Source organism: Oryzias melastigma, linkage group LG21 (assembly GCF_002922805.2).
Source record: "Oryzias melastigma strain HK-1 linkage group LG21, ASM292280v2, whole genome shotgun sequence".
Lineage (NCBI taxonomy): Eukaryota > Metazoa > Chordata > Actinopteri > Beloniformes > Adrianichthyidae > Oryzias > Oryzias melastigma.
Window position 1 is genome coordinate 4,811,666 of NC_050532.1, and position 18,956 is coordinate 4,830,621.

At 37.9% G+C, this 18,956-nt stretch overlaps 1 protein-coding gene across 16 annotated transcripts in view; it reads left to right on the forward strand.

Moving 5' to 3' along the window:
• The window catches only part of mycbp2 (MYC binding protein 2), a 74,932-nt gene that overhangs the window by 2,704 nt on the left and 53,272 nt on the right, over positions 1 to 18,956 (forward strand). For all 16 annotated transcript variants that reach the window (XM_024286584.2, XM_024286586.2, XM_024286590.2 and 13 more), the window contains exons 2-16: positions 2,640 to 2,715; positions 7,997 to 8,212; positions 10,410 to 10,563; positions 10,717 to 10,913; positions 11,015 to 11,257; positions 11,440 to 11,511; positions 12,032 to 12,128; positions 12,633 to 12,706; positions 14,299 to 14,437; positions 14,748 to 14,824; positions 16,330 to 16,534; positions 16,637 to 16,801; positions 16,896 to 17,054; positions 17,122 to 17,326; positions 17,407 to 17,552. In XM_024286584.2, the coding sequence (XP_024142352.1) occupies positions 2,640 to 2,715; positions 7,997 to 8,212; positions 10,410 to 10,563; positions 10,717 to 10,913; positions 11,015 to 11,257; positions 11,440 to 11,511; positions 12,032 to 12,128; positions 12,633 to 12,706; positions 14,299 to 14,437; positions 14,748 to 14,824; positions 16,330 to 16,534; positions 16,637 to 16,801; positions 16,896 to 17,054; positions 17,122 to 17,326; positions 17,407 to 17,552 (2,225 nt within the window). The remainder of the gene's footprint in view (positions 1 to 2,639; positions 2,716 to 7,996; positions 8,213 to 10,409; positions 10,564 to 10,716; positions 10,914 to 11,014; positions 11,258 to 11,439; positions 11,512 to 12,031; positions 12,129 to 12,632; positions 12,707 to 14,298; positions 14,438 to 14,747; positions 14,825 to 16,329; positions 16,535 to 16,636; positions 16,802 to 16,895; positions 17,055 to 17,121; positions 17,327 to 17,406; positions 17,553 to 18,956) is intronic.

Consider the following 18,956-nt stretch of genomic DNA (forward strand, 5'->3'; position numbering starts at 1 on the left):
ATAAATACTTTGAAATAGACTTTGAAGCTCAATTCTCTTATATACATATGTCCTCCACCATGAGAAAATTACCAAAAGAACATGTTAAGAACACTAGAATTTTTTTGGAATGGGTCTTTAACCCCTTAATGCCTGTTGTTTCAAACCAAATTAGCTATAAAATGATCTAAATGTAGCGTTTACTTAAAAGCAAAAAGACAAGTGAATATCTTTTTTCATAGCTGGGAATAAATTCAGGCGTTAAGGGGTTAAAAGCTTTATCTTTAATTTTTATCCTTTTTTTCCCCTTATCGTTTGGAGATGTTGGTAAAATATTTTCTCTTTTTAAAAGCCATTCTGCAACCTTTAACACTGAAGGAGCTTTTTTAAACAGTTTGTCTCGGACCAAAATCCAGCGAGAGCCACAAAGTCCCTCTTCAACTTAAAAAAAAATCTTTATTTTTGTTAACATTAAATGATTATAAAATTTGACCTTGAAAAATGCATATTATTAAATTATGTAAGACGGTGTTCAATTTTTTTATATCTATTTAAATTTTCCTTTAATAATGACTGCAGAACATACAAAATCCTTTCAAAATAAAACACACCCTGCATAGAATTCTAACATATCTGTTGGGTTGATTGGCTCGGGTTTTTATTTTCATTTATTTATTTTTTGCATGTAAGTGATTGTATTTGTTTCCTCCCTGAGTTAGTGTCACTACACAATGAAGTTATGTAATTACATGTTACAATGTTTTTAACATATATTGTTCCTAAACTGTTATTAATCCAATAGAACACATTTTAATAAAAAATATTTTGGATCTCCAACATAATATATCTTTTTTTTTTTTTTTTTTAAGTAAGTGTTAATTTTAAGGTACCAACTTGATTCACAGTTTACCTGCCCTTTCACACAAAAGTGTGAAAATCACTCTAAGGATGTGTAAAATGAAATCATTGACTCTGTACCTATGCGTTGGATTAAAATAGTTCACTGTCTTTTTATAAAAGTCTGTTTTTGTACAGAAAAAAATACATGAAATTGGTCATATTTTGTCTGGTAATATACAGGAAAATATGGATTTAAAAAATCAATTGTACTAAAGTGGACGTGTTAACAAGCAATCTGTCCTCACTTCAACAAGCGAATGTCAACCTGTCCTAATGATCAAGTTCCAGCTTGTATCATATTTTAAATGAGCTTTCCAGAATTAATCTTTAAACTGACTTTACTAAAATAAAATCCCCAAAGTTTGTCTAAAGTTTTTAATAAAACAAGATTTTTTTTCTTGTTTAACTAGCTATCATCTTTACATCATTCTTATGCAACATTTTGTTGCTTTTTTGTTTCATTTGTACTAAAGCCCAAACAAACTTTAGATTACCACCATAAATTGTATTTAATAACTTGCAGTTACACTATAGGATGGTTGCGCAGTGGTTAGCGCTCTTGCCTCACAACTAGAATTCCCCGGTCCAAGTCCCGCCAGGGGGACCTGAAACAGATCCATCAACAGGAGACCTTTCTGTGTGGAGTTGCATGTTCTCCCCATGCATGCGGGGGTGTTCTCAGAGGACTCTGGCTTTCTTCCACCGTCCAAAAACATGCTTCATAGGTTAATTGGTGACTCTAAATTGTGCCTAGGTGTAAATGTGAGTGTGAATGTGATTAAGACCCTGCAACAGACTGGCGACCTCTCCAGGGTCTACCCTTTGCCCATTAGTAGGCTCTGGCACCCCCATGACCCCAAAAGGGATAAGCGGCTAAAGAAGAAGATGAATGAAAATGAATGAACAATTACACTATTTGTAGTGTCCGCCTTCCCATTCTGGATTGTTATACCAAGTAAACATTTATTTTTCGGTGTAGATTTACTGGTTGACTAAGAATTTTTATTTAAATCCAGTTTTTGGTAGACTCCCCTTTCATCAGCTGTTTTCTATGAATCTCTTTTTTTTGGTATTTTTTGTTTGGTCTTCAGAATTGCTTAAATGATTTCATACTTTTGTTTTTGCTGCTTTTATTGTAGCATTTCTCTTTTTTAACTGGAACAGGTTCTTGGTTTTTGACCCAAGTTACTAAAAAACAACAGATATTAAAGATATTTGTCTTTTTTTGTCTCTTTGAAGACCCACTCTGATGAAAATGGTGTTTTGTGGCATTTTTTTTAAAGTTAAATAAAGAAAATTAAGCTTAAATGTGGATTTCTTTATTCAAATTGAGATGAATCTGGAGCAGGAAAAAAATACAGTTTGGAAAAGAGCTATCATATAGAGAGCTCAGTTATGGGTGATGGGAAGGGGGGGTGGGTTACCAATGGTCCCGCCCACAACTCTGAGGCAAATTTCTATTGAACTTCTAACTCTATGCAAAAACTATGTCCTAGAAAACAACATTTTTTTTTTAATTTGCCCAAAAAACGGCATAATTTTTTAAAACCACAGGCAACATTTTAAAAATAAATCAAAAGATGATCACAGTGGATCTTTAAAGTCTAACAGTTAACCAGTTCCAGAAACTTCTTTTCTCTACAAGCAAATCATTATTTATCAGGCTAATGTTTTATAAAATATCTTATCTTGTTTGAATGCCACAATTTGTGTTTGTTTTTTTTTCCTTGCAAAACTCTAAAATTCTTGTGTACTTTCAGGGGTAAGAAAGCTTTAAGTAAGAAGAAACTGAAGAGACGACAGAAGGTCAAGTCAAAAGTCAAAACAAGAACAAAGGTAAGAGATGCTGCAATGTCTGTGTTTTCATACAATGTTATTTCCCATATTGAAAGAAAAACAACACAACTCCATAAATGTGTTTTTACTGCATGAGCAGTATGAAGCATGAGTTTTCCTGTTCCAGTTTTAGATACTTTTAGGTATTTTGTTATCTGTTTCACAGTTTTGTAGTTTTTAAAAAAAGGAATTAGCTCCTTACATAAATAAATGCTTCCATCATCTTTGATTGTGGTAAAGGAACTTAGCAGACTAACGGTAAGATATAAGATGAGGTCGATGCTTCGGTTGTTTAGCAGAACCGATATTCTTGTGGATGGGTTTGGCCAGAGGCCAGTGCGGCTGTCCACACATGAAGCTGCTGAGACGGAGAGGCTGCACACATCGGGAGTGGCTCCAACTTGCACATGAAGGGCTGTTGCCGAGCGACCTAATGTGTTCCACATCTCCACGGCAACAGTTGCCTACCTACATCTTTTTCATCCAAAGAGGGAGACAGACCTGTATCTGTGGATTTTCTTTTGTTTTTTATATATTTTTTTTCTTTTATTGTCTTGCATGTGCTCAGTAGATGTTAGAAAACAAATTTATTTTTTCATTTTTCTAAAGGTTTCCTTTTGAATTAAAAGCGTTGTGCCATATCTTAAACTTAATATTGATATTTTATTTTATATTGGCAAGAGAGAGGAACATATTCATGAATCAGTACAGAATAAATTAATCAGTTAAGGCCTGTTAAAAGGACATTGTTTAGTTTATCTGTGGCTTGTAGTCCTGTCAGAAAGTGTTTAGAAACATAGATATGAGGCATAGGCAGGGGTGCCTGGCAAGCGTGCGCAAACCGTGGGTTGTCGTAACACGACAGTCTTGCTGCATTTGTGTTTTTGTGTTCACTCCTGTTCTGACAGGAGTGTGGTTTGAAAGCTCCTGTCGTCTTTGTCTGGGGCTAAAACGTAAATCCGAGTGACAACGAAAACTGAACATTAACACATTTTTGTTATAGGACAAAATAAATAATTTTGATTAAAAATACCCCAAAATGTTTGGTTTAAAAGACAAAAGAACAGAAAAATTATGCAAGTCTGGGAGATGTTTCATAGTATTTGCATACTTGCCAGAGGCTTTCATGCCTGAATATCCTTCAAATTGAGGCTCTGAAATTTGTACCTGCTGCTAGTGAAGCTCGGCTTCTAACATATAATTCGTTTTTGATTCATTAAAATGTGTCACTTGAACTTTGGAGCCTGGGTTATTGCGTAGTTGACATAAAAAGTACAATGTCCTCGCTCCAGTTGTATGACTGTACAGGACTGAAATATTCTTTAATCCATCAAATGAAGCTGTTTTGAGTGTTTTCACACTAATTTTCTTGGTTAAAGTGAAATTTGAGCTTCCAAACATTTTATAAGAAATTGGAGTTTAGTCCCACTACAATTAATTTAAAAACCCAGTGTCTCCAGTGGTCTTTTATGCCATTATTGGCCAAAATAAAAAAGTAGTTTTTAGGACACAGTTTCTGTAGAGTGGTAGTAGTTTATTAGAAATTTGCCTCTGTGTTGTGAGGGGGACTGTTGGTCCTGAGCAACCCCACCCCTCTTCTGGTCACCCATAACTGAGCTCTCTGTTTACCTGCTCTCCCGCTAGCTAACAGTCTTCTCACATCCCCAACATAACCTCACTGGTGCAACAAAAATGTAGAGAAATATCGGAGCTATCGAACTGTGTTTTGAACTAGGTGCCTACTCAGACGCGGAAAACAAAGACGTTAATGGATCTATTTGTCTATAAGTGCATGCATCAGAATGGAGCGGAACAGGGAGCTTGTGGCCTTTTCATTGTTGTTTTTATGAAGCAAATAGGTCCTTTTTCAAACAGCATTTTTTTCTCCTGATTCACAGCAATTTGAATTAAAAAAAATCAGAAATGCACATTAAATCTTAATTTTCATTATATATGTCCTCCATCATCAGAAAAATTCCACATGAACATAAAATACGGTTTTCATTGAAGTGGGTCTTTGATTGGAAGTCAGTACTTTTATCCATTTTCCAGTTTATTCTAATTCAGTAACGGCTGGTAGAGCCTAGAAAAAATCTTTAAGAAAGCAATCTGACTTTGACACAGAGTCAAAGTGATGTGTGCTTACAGCAAGATCTCTTCCTCCAGAAGACCTTATTGAGCTGAATTACTGTGGCTTTCATTACAGTATTCTACTAATTGTGGCCCTTAAAATCAGGGCAAAGGACCTACTCCCCATGGCACTGTAGTTAATCCAGAGAGATGTAGTAAATGTGTGGGACACTATGATGGTGAAAACATTACTCGAGTTGGATTTAGAAACAAACTGCCTTTATTTTCCATAACTCATCATGTTCCAATAACTGAGTGTTGGTAGAAAGTTGATCTGTTGGTGTTATCTGACATCACAGTTGGTGGTTTGTGGTTTAGAGTGATGTTAGAAACAGATTTTGTTGTCTTCTTTTTCAAACACAACCATCCATGACAAGAGAAATGAAAAAAAAAAAAAAATTAAAGGCGCGGAGCAAAACTTGTTCTTGTTTTTAATGTATTGACACATATAGTCATAAAATGTCTTGCACGCAAGTTGGTTAATGAGCTTCAACAGGAAGTATTGAGCTGAGCTGGGTGACTATTTTTACAGTGGTTACTTTTCACTTAATGTTACCGGTTTATTTGAACTGAAAATGATGGAACGCTTTGACCAGCAGAGTTTGTGAGAGTCTGTGGTCAGAATATTGACAGGAAGTGATGGGAAGTGGGAGGCGTTTTTAAGATAAACCTCAACCGTTTTGTAAGAAGAGTGCATGAAAAGGTGATAAGGGTGATGAGGCACTTTTTCAGTTTCACTATGACATTTTTTTCCTCCACCTGATGGCTTTAAAAACCAGTGTTCATAAGTCAATTTCTTGGTTAAAGACAAAATTACTTGTACGATAATTCTGTTTTCAAAAACCTATCTTTTTTTACTAATGAGCAGACCGGTATGTGATCCTTTGCTGGCTTTGTAGGTTTTCCCTCCTGAAAAGAAACTGACATTGCATTGAGGGAAATGAGTATTCGTTCTCTCTTGCTGGAAAGATTTAGTACTTTGTGGCAAAACCCTTATTTGTCCACAGAATCAGTACATCAGTCAGACTCCAAACTCTCCAGAAAAAGATTAAAGAGCTTTCATTGGATTTGAGGGAGAAGGTTGTAGACTTGCACAAGACCGGAATGGACTACATCAGCAAGACGCTGATGGTTGAGGTCACAACCGTTGGTGCCAAAATACAAGAACATCTAGAGGTCTGGGGCTCCAAACCCAATCTGACCTGGTGGGGTTTCTGTGATCGTGAGAGTAATGGGCCTAAAATAACAGCAGGAGTTAGTTGATGATCTTAAATCAGCTGGGATCACAATTACCAAGAAAACCATTGGTAATACTTTACGCTGCAGTAGTTTAAAATCTTTCAGTGATGGCAAAGAAGCCGCATGTGCAAGCCCACCTGAAGTTTGCCAAAGAACATCTTCAAGATTTAAAGAGTGATTGACAAAAACTGAGCTCTTTAGTATGAACTTAACCCCGCGTGTTTGGAGGAAGAGAAATGCTACCTATGACCCCCAAGAACACCATCCCCACTGTCAAGCACGGAGGTGGAAGCATTATGTTTTGGGGGTGTTTTTCTGCATAGGGCTACTCCAATGTGTCGATGGGTGGAGCCAGAGTGAGAACCTCTTTCCCTCTGGTAGAAGGCTGAAAATGTGTGGTGGGTGGGTTTTTCAACAGGATAATGGCCCAAACGATACACAGCCAAGGTCATGGAGTGGTCCAGCCAGTATCTGGACCTCAATCCTATAGAAAACGTATGGAGAGAGCTGAGGCTTGGTTACCAAGCAACAACCACCAAATCTTAATGATTTACAAAGAAGAGTGGACCAAAATTCCTCCTGATATGTGCAGAAACATAGTCTTCATTTCAGACTGATACCAGTATTTTTGCAGCATTGCAAGAAATCAAGAACAAACAATTTAAATGAATAGTTTCAATGGTGTTTTTGATATTTTTTAGACCAACATGTATCCATGGTATTTTACTAATAGTTTATGACTCAGGTAGCTGGAGGAGGATTTATTTTGGAGCACTTTATATTCAGGAGTGGCTCTGATGTTTGGACTAATCTGCGGTAAATGAATGAGGGGGTGAGATGGCAGTAGACAGATCTATTAGATGAGAGTGGACGTGCGATCCTCCCGTCTGGTTTTGCTGACAACAAATGACCTTTCTACCCAAACAGATGACATAATTCTCTGAGACAGTGAAACTAAAGCCAGTGCATTGATCTGTATGAGTTTCTGAAATATTTGAAATCATTTTAGTAGTTAAAACACTATACTTGCAGTGGAGTTTCTGTGGATTTAGTTACACGTATTTTATCATTGTTTCTGTTGAGTTTGATCTTTAAAAGATGACAGCTTAGAGCTTTAAAAATTCTAGTTTTGTTTGTGAAAAGTTTTTGGCTTTTTGTTTGAACTTTTAAAATTAACGTTTTCTATAAATGCTACACCTGGAAAGTAAATTTAATGTACTGTCTACATTTAGTTTGTAATTGATCCAGCTTTTTTCCCTAAATAAATATCAAGAAAACACATCTTTAAACCAGTTCTTGCACATATGTAAAGGGCTAGCTGAAGGAAAAAAAATGTAATTTTCTTTTTCATACCTTTAATTCTAAGTTGTGAAATCCCTAAAACTAAAGTGAAATTTGAATTCTCTGAAAAGTGATTGTGTCTGGGTATCACCTAGAGACTTGAGGAACGAGTTATAGTTCAGCACTTTCTGTCTCTTTTCTCACAGTCTAATCTAGATGGCATTCGTTGCACATCAGTGAGTTGTTGCAGAAGCAGAGAGGCTAAAAGGGCCTGAAGTTGATGTGCTGAGGTTTGTTGGGGTAATCACTCTGTCAGCAGCACTGCCGGGTTTGCTTTGTGTACGCGCTCATGTGATGCAGAGCTACCGCGGCTTGTTTTGTCTGAACGATCAGCAGTTGCATTGTGACGGAAATGTTATTTAAAACTACAATATTGGAGAAATGCAAAATATTGGAACTGATTAAAGAAGCAGCGAATCATTTAAGTGATTTTTGTCTAATTGTAGGCACTACAATACCTCATGTTTGCACATTAACTTCCAGGGCATTCTGGCATTGATTTTGCTCTACAGCCACAACCTTGAGATGATTTCTTGTGTTTTCCTCCTTTTCCATCCTGTTTTTCCTCCAGGCGGAGAGTCTCGATGGAGCTTTCTGTGTACCCGACATCAAGCTGCACAGCAACCCATCCGCATTTAATGTCTATTGCAATGTGCGACACTGTGTGCTGGACTGGCAGCAGAGGGAGGCCTCCCTGGCGCTGGCCTCCAGGAGCTCCGTGCAGAGCGGGGACTCCGACAGCGAGGAGGAGGAGGAGTTTCGCGAGCCAGCGGTGAAGCTTCCAAAGGTAGGAGTGGAAAGGATCACAAAGCTGTCTGTCAGGTGGTTGAAGTTTTTACACCATTCACAATGCTGGTCACGCACTCTCAGGCTTTTAGGTTGAAGTCAATTTGCCTCCTAATGCTTTTTGCTAAGACAAGTCAGCTGGTTTATACTTTATTAAATAACTTTGTAATAAAGTTTTACAAGTAAACCAATACAGGGAATCAATCAAGCGTGTGAAGCTATGAACACACTTGGAATGTGACAAACTTCAAGAAATGCAGGTTCTTGAATGTGCTTTTAGCACATTGTGTTCACATTAGAGAAGCGGGGAGGGGCTTCTTCTTTTTCTTTTTTTCAATTTTTTACTAATCCATGGACCAACTTGGTGTGAAATGTCAAAGCGGTGCAAACCTCACAATCCTGCTCCAGTCTTTTTCCTTCACAGGTCTATTCTGATCTATGAAAGACTTGGTATTATTCAATTCCAGCCAGGCACAAACCAGAATTATTAATTTCTCCTCCATGATCAATTTTGAAATAATTGGCACTTCCTTGAGTGAAAATCAGTCTCTGGTAGGTTTTGCTTGTCAAGCCCAAAAATGTGCATAAAAATGTGTGTAGCTTCGTGTTGACAGGAGCCTTTCAAAGACGGAACCCCAAAACGTGCATTTACAGGCGTTTACATAGACCTTTCTTTGGAAGTGGCCGCTTGAACGTGCATCCCAGAGGGCAGTGTGAACGGAGCTTTAGTTGTTGCATTGTAGCCATGCCATTTTTGAGTCTTTCTGTTAAATATGCATTTGAACGATTGCTTAACAAATATAAAAAAGTAAAGCTTTCTTTTTCATGACTGATTAAATCAATTCAAATATATCTGTTAAGCGGGGCCTGCAAGGATTGGCTCAGGAAGGTCGTTCTAGAGCTGATGATTTACCCTTCACCTGTCGATCTCAACAATAAAATTAAATCATAAATCAGTAAAAATCACCCTTAGGTACAGTCAACATGACTGTTGGATCTATTTATTGAAGCTAAAAAGCATGTTTTACATTTAGAGTTTAAATAGGTTGATCTTCTCTGTTCAGTCGATTTGTTTTATGTCAGAGTTAAAGGGGACCAACGTGATTATAAACCACTTTTTTTGTTGGTGAAGGTTCTAATTTGTCCTGGTGATGTCTTTAAGATGAGTTATTGCACCTGAACTTGAAATGTTTCACCGCTCATCCAGGTGGTGACTGATAAATCGGTTAGGATCAAACATTTCAAGGGAGGAGATTTCCAAACCAACCACTTTATGTTACTCAACAAACCGACCAGTTTCTTAGATGTGGTCACAATGTCTTGTAAGAACTTTCATATTTCTTCAGAGTTGAAAGTATTTCTTAAGGCAGATCTGGGACTAATTGTTAAGAGCTCCAGCTCTTTTCAGGAAGTGGTTTAGAAGCAGAGACTTGTTCTATCATCAACACACTGAAAATGAAAGAACTCATTGTTTTCTTAAAACTAAAATAATTCTAAGATAAGAAGTTTTTTCTTAATTATAGAGTTAGAATGAAATAGGAGTTTGGTCATCGTCAAAAACACCCATCTGCAAAGAGAAATGTGGTTAAAGTAGATGACTGTCTAAAACACACAAAGTGGCCCGCCCTCACCAGAAAGCCTTTGATAGAAGTTGCTCATTTTCTCAATGTTCATTTATGTTTATATCATTGTTTATTCCACCTTTTGTTTAACATATTTTCCTGAGCACTTTCAACATTGTTTTTTGTTTAGATTTTTCTTCTTTTACTTAAAAATGTTTGTGATTTGGAATTGGTGCCAATGATCAAATTCTGATCAGGTTGTAGTTCACATTTTTACCCAGAACCAGGTCTTCTTTGGTGTCTTGTGGTTTGCTAAATATAATGAAAAAAGAAACTTGAAGTAGATTTCTTCCGACAGCTGAGATTAAATGTTGATTTGTCTATTTGTTTTTGAATTATGAAACCTAATTAGAGGAGTACATGCCAGTTTTTCTATATAACTTTAATGGAAAATAAATTAACCTAAAAGAATAAATGAAGCCATTTCAATTGCAATGACTGTAAAGTTCAGTGTAGTTCAATTAAATTAGAAACACAAGTTAGTTGAATTTAACTATCCCTGAGTTTTGCTGCAGTGGTTTCAGCAGGTTTTTGTTCATTTTCTCTCTAAAAAGTGTTTGTTTTCTGCTTTTGCAGATCATTGGAATTGGCCTGTGTGGGGTTTTTGAGCTCATCAAGGAGACTCGCTTCTCGCATCCCTTACTGTGTCTGAGAAGCCTGCAGGCTTTGCTGGACATGCTGCAGGGTCAACAGCCAGAGGGTTTTCAGACGGAGCCCCCCGATGTGCTCGGTAATGCCTCCAACTCACACATTTACCAACTTTTGAGGCACAACTTTTTTTCTCGACTCCACGAAGATGGGATTTTTGGAAAAAATAAGTCGACTTTAGTGCCAAAAGTCTTGTTTATGACATTGTTTTGTGATGTGTTGTGTGCTCTTTCAGAGTCTCTTTTCCAGCTGCTGTTGGAGACCACAGTGCGGAGCACGGGGCCCAACGACCCGACCGGACAGGCCATCACCGCCCTGTCCTGTGCCTGCCTCTTCAGCCTTGTGGTGGCCTGGGGAGACACGGGCAAAATACTGCAGGCCGTCTCTGCCATTCTCACCAATAATGGTAGCCACGCATGTCAGACGATACAGGTAACCAATCAAATCAATGGTAGACTTTTGTAAAACACAGATCCATTGGTTTTGTTTGTAATCATGTCGACTTTGTTTTCCCTCTTGTGACGTCCAACCAGGTTCCCACCATCCTGAATGCACTGCAGAGGAGCGTCCAGGCCGTCCTGGTTGGGAAGATTCAGATCCAGGACTGGTTTGGAAATGGCATCAAGCGGGCCGCTCTGATGAACAAATGGGTTTTAAAGGAGGTGGCCATCGATGAAGATGAGCGCTGTCTTCTCCAGACTGATGGTTCCTTCCTGTATTTGCTCTGCAAGGATGGACTCTACAAAGTCGGCTCAGGATATAGTGGTACTGTGCGGGTATGTAGTGCTTTCACCAGTTGGTATAATTGACTGAAACAATCATGTTTTTCTGTTTTATATTATGTTGATCACCTCAAGATTTATTAATCCAGGTTAAAAATGTCAAACATGCTTCCATATTTGATTGGTTTAAATTTTTAATAAAGTCGGCTCCTTTGGTTGCATATGTTGCTCCACAGGGTCACGTGTACAACTCCACCTCCAGAATCAGGAACCGAACAGAGAAAAGGTCATGGCTGGGCTTTGCTCAGGTAAGTTTCGTTCTTAGTTAAGAAATTAAATTGAGCTGGAGACGAGATGGCGCCCAACGGAGCTTGAAAGTGTGAAGCATAAAAATAAATAAATAAAAGAAAGTATCCAATGCAATATCTGGATATATATCGTTTGTTTTACATCCAGTTTAAAAATAGTCTGATATGTTGGCTAATTGAAAAGATAATCGGTGATTAGTCGACTATTAAAATGATTGTTTGTGGCAGTCCTAGACAGAAACATCTAGAGGTATAAAGCTTAAAACAGAAAAAGAAAAATGTTAAATTAGTCTTTTTTGACCAAAAAAACCCAAAAAAATGTATTTTTATACCTAAATTGGAGGAAAATTTGAACTTTCGGGACTTCTGGTTTTTCGGCACCACATTGTTTGCAGTGGCTTCACACCCTCAAAGACTTTATAGTTAAATATATTATTCATTCTTTTTGTTTTAAAACTCCAAAGCTTTACCAAACCATTCTAAAATACTAGTGACGAAAGTATTGATTCTGTTTTCTCAGGGGTACTTGCTGTATCGAGACACGAGTAACCACAGTATGTCGGCCATCAAGATCAACCCTGAGACTCTGGAGCCTGAGGGGGCGGTCACCATGCCGGGTGCGTTTCACACATTCGGTTTAAAAGTCAAACCTTGTTTTAGTTTGGTATAATTTGACGCCAACAAGTCCATCTGGAAATATCACTCCAATAGCTGCTGATTTGGTGCAACATTTCCATAAGGATGAGAGCTTTTCTAGTCTAGCCATTTGTTTGTCTATTTAAATTAATTTGTTCTAATTTTCTTGTAATTTTTCCAATTAGTTCTGGTTATATGTATATATTTTACTTTTAACTCACTCTTTGGTTCATTAAATCATTCATCTGCATCCAGACTGTCAGGGCTCATTTGCAAATGAACTGAAATTTCCATTTCAGATGTGTTTGGGTGTGCCACACCCGGGTTTAAATGAACTGTTCCACCCGCTAAACAAATGCACAATCACAGGAAGTGAATATAAACGGTGCCACCGATCGACCTGCCCATTGTGAAAGCTCCCGAAATTATAAATAAGTCAGTTAGACTAAATGACGACTAACAAAATACTCCCTTTCTATTTTCAGGTCAACATTCAGACGGACAGAACATCATCTTTACAGATGGAGAGTATATCAACCAGATCGCAGCCTGCAAAGATGTACGTCTTTTCATTTATTGTACATGAATCCACACAAACTCTTTCATCATAACAGAGAGGATCAAGTTGAACAGAATAGATGCAATGAATTCATTCTTGCTCAGGAACACATCATTTTGTTTGCAGTAATCTAAAATGTACTTCACGGGGGTGTTGGTGTTTCCTCTTGTTTGAGAAGCATCTGTCACTGACTCAGGAGAATCCTCAGCAGATCACCAGCTGCATCCAGGGGAGGAGCTGCAGCTTTGTGCTTAAGTGTGCATCTGTGTGTGGGCGGGGTGGGGATGCCAGTGGCACCACATGTGAATATTCTCCAGGGATCATAATCTCACAGGCCGTTATCTGCATAAGCACTCTGTAATGTGAGTGGGGGAGGGAGCCATTGAAACGTCGTATATCTGCTGTCGTAGCGAGGTTAATCGAGGGTGAAAGGAAGGACTGCTGCTGATTTTGAGGTGTGATGAATAGAGAACACTCAGAGTTCAATTTGAATTATCAGAAAAGTAAATATGTTTTATTGTTTCAGAATAAAAGCACAAAGAGCTTTTTTGTTATTACCATGAATTCCCACTCCAATGAAAATTGTGTTTTTAAAATGTTCCTATTGCAATTTCTGATGATGGAGGACATATATAAAGAAAATTAAGTTTAAAATAGCATTTCTGAGTTTGTTGTGAATCAGGAGCAGACGAAAAAACAAAACTTGAAAAAGCTATGATAGTGGGCCACGAGCTCCCTTCTTTGCTCCATTCTGATTCACCCACTTCCAGATGACTAGATCCATGAACGTCTTTGTTTTCCTCATCTGAGCTGACGTCTGTCTCAAAACTGTACAGCTGGATAGCTCCAAGGTTGGGGGTTTGAGGGACTGAGTTAGCAGGAGTGAATGTAAACAGAGAGCTCTCAGAAATGGTTGGTGTGTGCCAGTGGTCCCGCCCACAACTTAAAGGTGAATTTCTAATGAACTCCTGCCGCCCTGCAGAAACTATGTCCTAGAAAATGTCAGTTTTTTATTTTTAGCTAAAATCAGGATAATCCTAATTAAAAAACCATTGGGAACGCTTTTAAATTAGATCAAAAGATGAAAAGAGTGGGACTTTAAACAAGTTAAAATTTTTAGTTTATTTTTATTTCATTTAAAGTTGTTTTCTTCAGATGCTTTGGTACCACAGACACAGCCACCTCAACGTTGTGTAGATCACCACAGCTGCTGTTTTTTGAAAAGTCTAATCTTCTGCTCAGAGCCTGCTGGGGATTTGTGAGCTCCTGTTGTGTTTGGATGGTCCAGTTGTGAAGCAAAAAAAAAATAGCTGTTAGTAGTTCTGTCGATTTAAGACTTTTTACTGATGTTTTATTATATTATAATATGAGAGGTGGTAAATACTTTTCCTCAGAGTGCATTAAAAGTATAAAAAAATGAATTTCAACCAGCTATGATGCAGAGTTTTTTGTAATGAAAAAAGTGATATTGTACATGATGATCAGAGTGCTTGTTTTACAGCAGGGTTCTTGTCTTCTTCATGGACTCTAACCTTCTCCCCGTTAACAATTTGGACTTGTAACGCGTTCCTCCATGTTTCACACTCCTGCAGGATGGCTTTGTCGTGCGGATCTATACCATGAGTTCAGAGCCAGCTCTGCAGCAGGAACTGCAGCTCAAGCTGGCAAGAAAATGCCTGCACGCTTGTGGCATCTCTCTGTTCGACCTGGAGAAAGACCTACACATAATCAGTAAGAGCTTTCACATACTCTTACGATTAACTTCAATACCGTCCTGTTTTTGTGCATCTGCTGCATGATATTATAATAAATCATTTGTCCTAACCTTGATTTTCTTTATCTTGATTTATGAAATAACATACATTTGAATCATCGAAGCGTGAAAAATGAAAGATGAATAAAAATGTTAATCCTTTTTTTCCATAATGTAAGTTTAAATGTCATTAGAAATGGTTTGTAGTGGGAAACAATAAAAAATGTCGCTGAGATGTAACGTTTGGTGTGAAGGTTTTGGTTTGTAACCGGTTTGATATTCTCTCAGGCACAGGCTTCGATGAAGAGGCAGCACTGCTGGGAGCAGGCAGGGAGTTTGCTCTGATGAAAACAGCCTCAGGAAAGGTAAGTGCTGTGTTTTATTTCAGCTTGTTGAGAGATGGTGGGAACTAAGAATGCAACGATTTACTTTGGCTTTTTAGGTCATGGTTTTGTTTCTGTTCCATCCGTGATTTGTGCATGATTAGTCCCTCGCTGTATCGTGGTCTTTATGTTTCATTGATTTATTTTTAGAGCAATTTTGCATGTATTGTCTGTATATGTATTTGCATGTATATATTAGAGGTGTGGCGATACGAAACGTATTGCGATTTTCATCTCATGATACACATCACGATATATCCCGAGACCAGTTTATCACAATTTTTTTAAAAGGATATGAATTAGAAAAAAATCTGAATATTAATAAACCTTTCATATCAATAAAATGGTATTTATTTATTTAATGATAATTTAATGATGAGCCCTGCAACTGTATCTCACACACAACTTGCTTATACCCACAAATTCATGCTTTTCTTTTGATAAATATCTGTGCTGAAAACTAGCGATAAAGATTTTAGGTGGAAAACAAAAGTCAGACGCAGAACCTTTTTTGTTCATTATTAATTAACTAAATATCACCTTGTCAACATTTTAAATTGATACAAGTATTAAACAAATGAGTTATCGTGATATATTGCTGAATCGATTTTTCTTTACACCCCTAGTGTATACACAAGCAGATTTTTTTTTTAGTTCTATATCTTATTTTTCTACAAAAAAAATACATTTTTGGAGTTTAAACAAGACAGAAAAGTGTGAAAATGGCCATATGTGTGAGAGAAGTGTGTAGTGAAGGGTTCTACTGCCTTAAAACATCTATGATCCTCCTAAGTGAATTTCAACTTTAACTTTTAGAACGTAACCGCTGCGATAATCAAGGGAGTGCTGTTATAAAACAACAACAAAAGTAAAAAATTCAAAAAAAATACTTTGTTTTGCTAATAAGAAAGTAGCTAAATAAATCCTATATAAAGCATAAAGTAATGTAAGAGAACAATATTAAATCCATAAAATTTAGCCCAACAAAATTTTTTGACATTTTCAATTCAAAGATGTGAAAACAATTTACTTTGTAACAAACAGATTGGTTTTAAACCAAGGATCATGGCATCCCTATAATTTTTTCTTCTGTATTGTGGATCAGGAACGTTATCCTTTGCACATTTTTCTTTTTTTTTTTTTATTAAATACGTGATCTAGGACTAACGCCAACCAGAATAGCAGGTTAAATTAAAGTAGTAGCTGTATCTCAACACAAAGATCTCTCATAACTAGAACTTGGGTTTTTTCAGTAATGATGTTTGTGACAGATTTCTAAATTATAAAGTGTGTTATACAGATAGCATAGCTTGCTCTCTGTTGGTAATTTTTGACTTTGAAAGCAAATTGTTGGAGAATGAGAAGATCTCCTGAGTGTTGTTGGGGATTTTTACATAATTGCAAATGCACAGATTAAATTCATTTAATATTTCATGACAATGTAGTTTTGGAGATCTGATGTACTAATTCTCCTCTTTTCATTGAAGATCTATTACACTGGGAAGTACCAGAGCTTGGGCATAAAACAGGGCGGCCCATCAGCAGGGAAATGGGTGGAGCTTCCCATCACAAAGTCTCCTAAAATTGTTCAGTTCTCAGTCGGCCATGATGGTTCCCACGCCCTTTTAGTGGCTGAAGATGGAAGTGTGTTCTTCACTGGCTCTGCAAGCAAAGGGGAGGATGGGGAGTCGAGTAAGAGGGTTTAAAATGATTAGAAAAGATCTTTTTTTAAAACTGAATTCTGACTACTTTAGCTAAAGATTGAAATCTGATCTTTGTTGGTGTTTTTTTCAGCTAAAAGTCGCAGACAGCCCAAGCCGTATAAGCCCAAGAAAATGATCAAGTTGGAGACAAAAACAGCTGTCTACACAGCATGCAACAACGGCAGCAGCAGCATCATCACCAAGGATGGAGAGCTGTACATGTTTGGCAAAGATGCTATTTACAGTGACAGCACCTGTGAGTTCTCAAAAGCTTTTTCCTAATGTATTTCTGGAAAAACGGCTAATTTGGCTGTTGTTGTTAACCTCCCTTTCATCTGCTTCTATCACAGGTCAGGTGTCAGACCTGAAGGGTCACGTTGTAACTCAGGTTGCGATGGGTAAAGCCCACACATGCGTTCTCACCAAGAACGGGGAGGTGTGGACATTTGGAGTGAACAACAAAGGCCAGTGCGGCAGAGATACCGGAGCCATGAACCAGGCAGGAAAAGGTGAGCAGACAATGACACAGGAACCTCCGTCTAGAAACATCCTGTTCTGACTGTATTTCGGCCTCAGCTTTTGGAGTAGAGAACATGGCAACAGCCATGGACGAGGACTTGGAAGACGACATAGAGGAGAAGGAGGAGAAGAGCATGATGTGCCAGCCAGGCATGCACAAGTGGAAGCTGGACCAGTGCATGGTGTGCACCGTTTGTGGGGACTGCACCGGCTACGGCGCCAGTTGTGTCAGCAGTGGACGGCCAGACAGAGTGCCAGGGGGGTACGTCGCAGTTGGCAGATGGTCATAAATCCCCCTTGTTAACCATTCTGACCAAACATGCTTTTTATTTTGTTTGTTAGCATCTGTGGCTGTGGGTCTGGAGAGTCTGGCTGCTCAGCTTGCGGCTGCTGCAAAGCCTGTGCCAGGGAGCTGGACGGGCAGGAGGCTAGGCAGAGAGGCATCTTTGATGCTGTGAAGGAGATGATTCCTCTGGACCTGCTGCTAGGTATTTGTTTCTTAATCCTTCTTGATTTCAAAGGATGAAAACAAAAGTGTTTTTTTAATTGTACTTGCAACTAATAATCTTTTTTCTAAAAAAAAAATTGAGATGCTGTTAGACTGTTTTGGTTTATATTTTGCCTTTTCATTTGTCTTTTAGCCACTTTGGAAAGATAAATTAGGAAACAAATTCTCTTGCTATATCTTATAGCATTACATTATAATGAAGTAGTATTATTTAGTTTTATATTATTGTAACATTTTTGTTCATTGACACAAAAAGACACAGAAAATGAAGAATGTTCCTGAGAATACAAAGTTTGATTTTAGCTTTAAAGTTTTTTAGTTCTTTTAAATCAAGATTTTAACAATTCAGGTTGTGGGAATCTGTCAATTTAAGATCTCTTGGAGGGAAACTAGTTATGATTATTGACTGTATATGAAAACTGGACTGAGTGAGTGTGACATCACCTATAGAAAATGACTTGCTTCCGGCTCCAACCAATGACACGGATGCTGCAGTGTTGGAGCCAGGCGATGTCAGTAAGCAGTGATTGGTCCAAGGCAGTCTTAAATCGTTTCTATGGCAACCACTCTCGCCAATCAGGAGTGAGCTTGTTGGAAGTCCACACCCCCTACAACTTGAAAGCAGGCTCAGGAGAATAGGTGTGTTTGAGATCACTTGTGCATCGCCTGGATGCTCGGCGAGAGCAGGCGTGGGCGGGGAAAGGTGCCTGAGATGAAGGCGAAGAGAGGGACTGAACGAGAACAGGAAGTGGGGATGGCCTTAACATTCGGTTGAATTTTAAAATGCCTCTCCCCCTAAGTATGAACTTTACTATTATGTTTTTTTTTAATAACAACTTTCAACATTTCTCCACAGACAACAGATGAAAAATAGCTGCTGGGTTAATTTAATATCTATTGTCTTAGAGGAATAAATATAATTAAAATGAACTTTTAAAGGCAACAATAACACATAAAACCACAGATTATTTTAAATCTTGTTCATTTTCACATCAGTGATTTACTATTTTCCGCCTGCATGATCTCAAACACACTTAATGTGTCAAACAAACGTTTTGAATGTTCAACGTGGGGGCACCACATGCTTTTATCCTAGCATCTGATTGGTTCATTTATAGTTTGACTGACTTTCACAACAGAAAAAATATTTAAGTTTTAGGATTAGCAAGAACATGTTAAAAATATACATATTAGAGTAAGAATGGTTACTCTGATAAATAATAGCTATTCATTTCTCAATAGAAGTCTATGGGATTCTTGCTTCTAGGAACCATTGGGTACTTCCTGTTAGGAACTTGGTCCAGTTCTCATATACAGTCAATGGTTATGTCACATGCATGGGAAACGGTCCATTCCACCTGATCTCTCTGTTCATTACACCTGA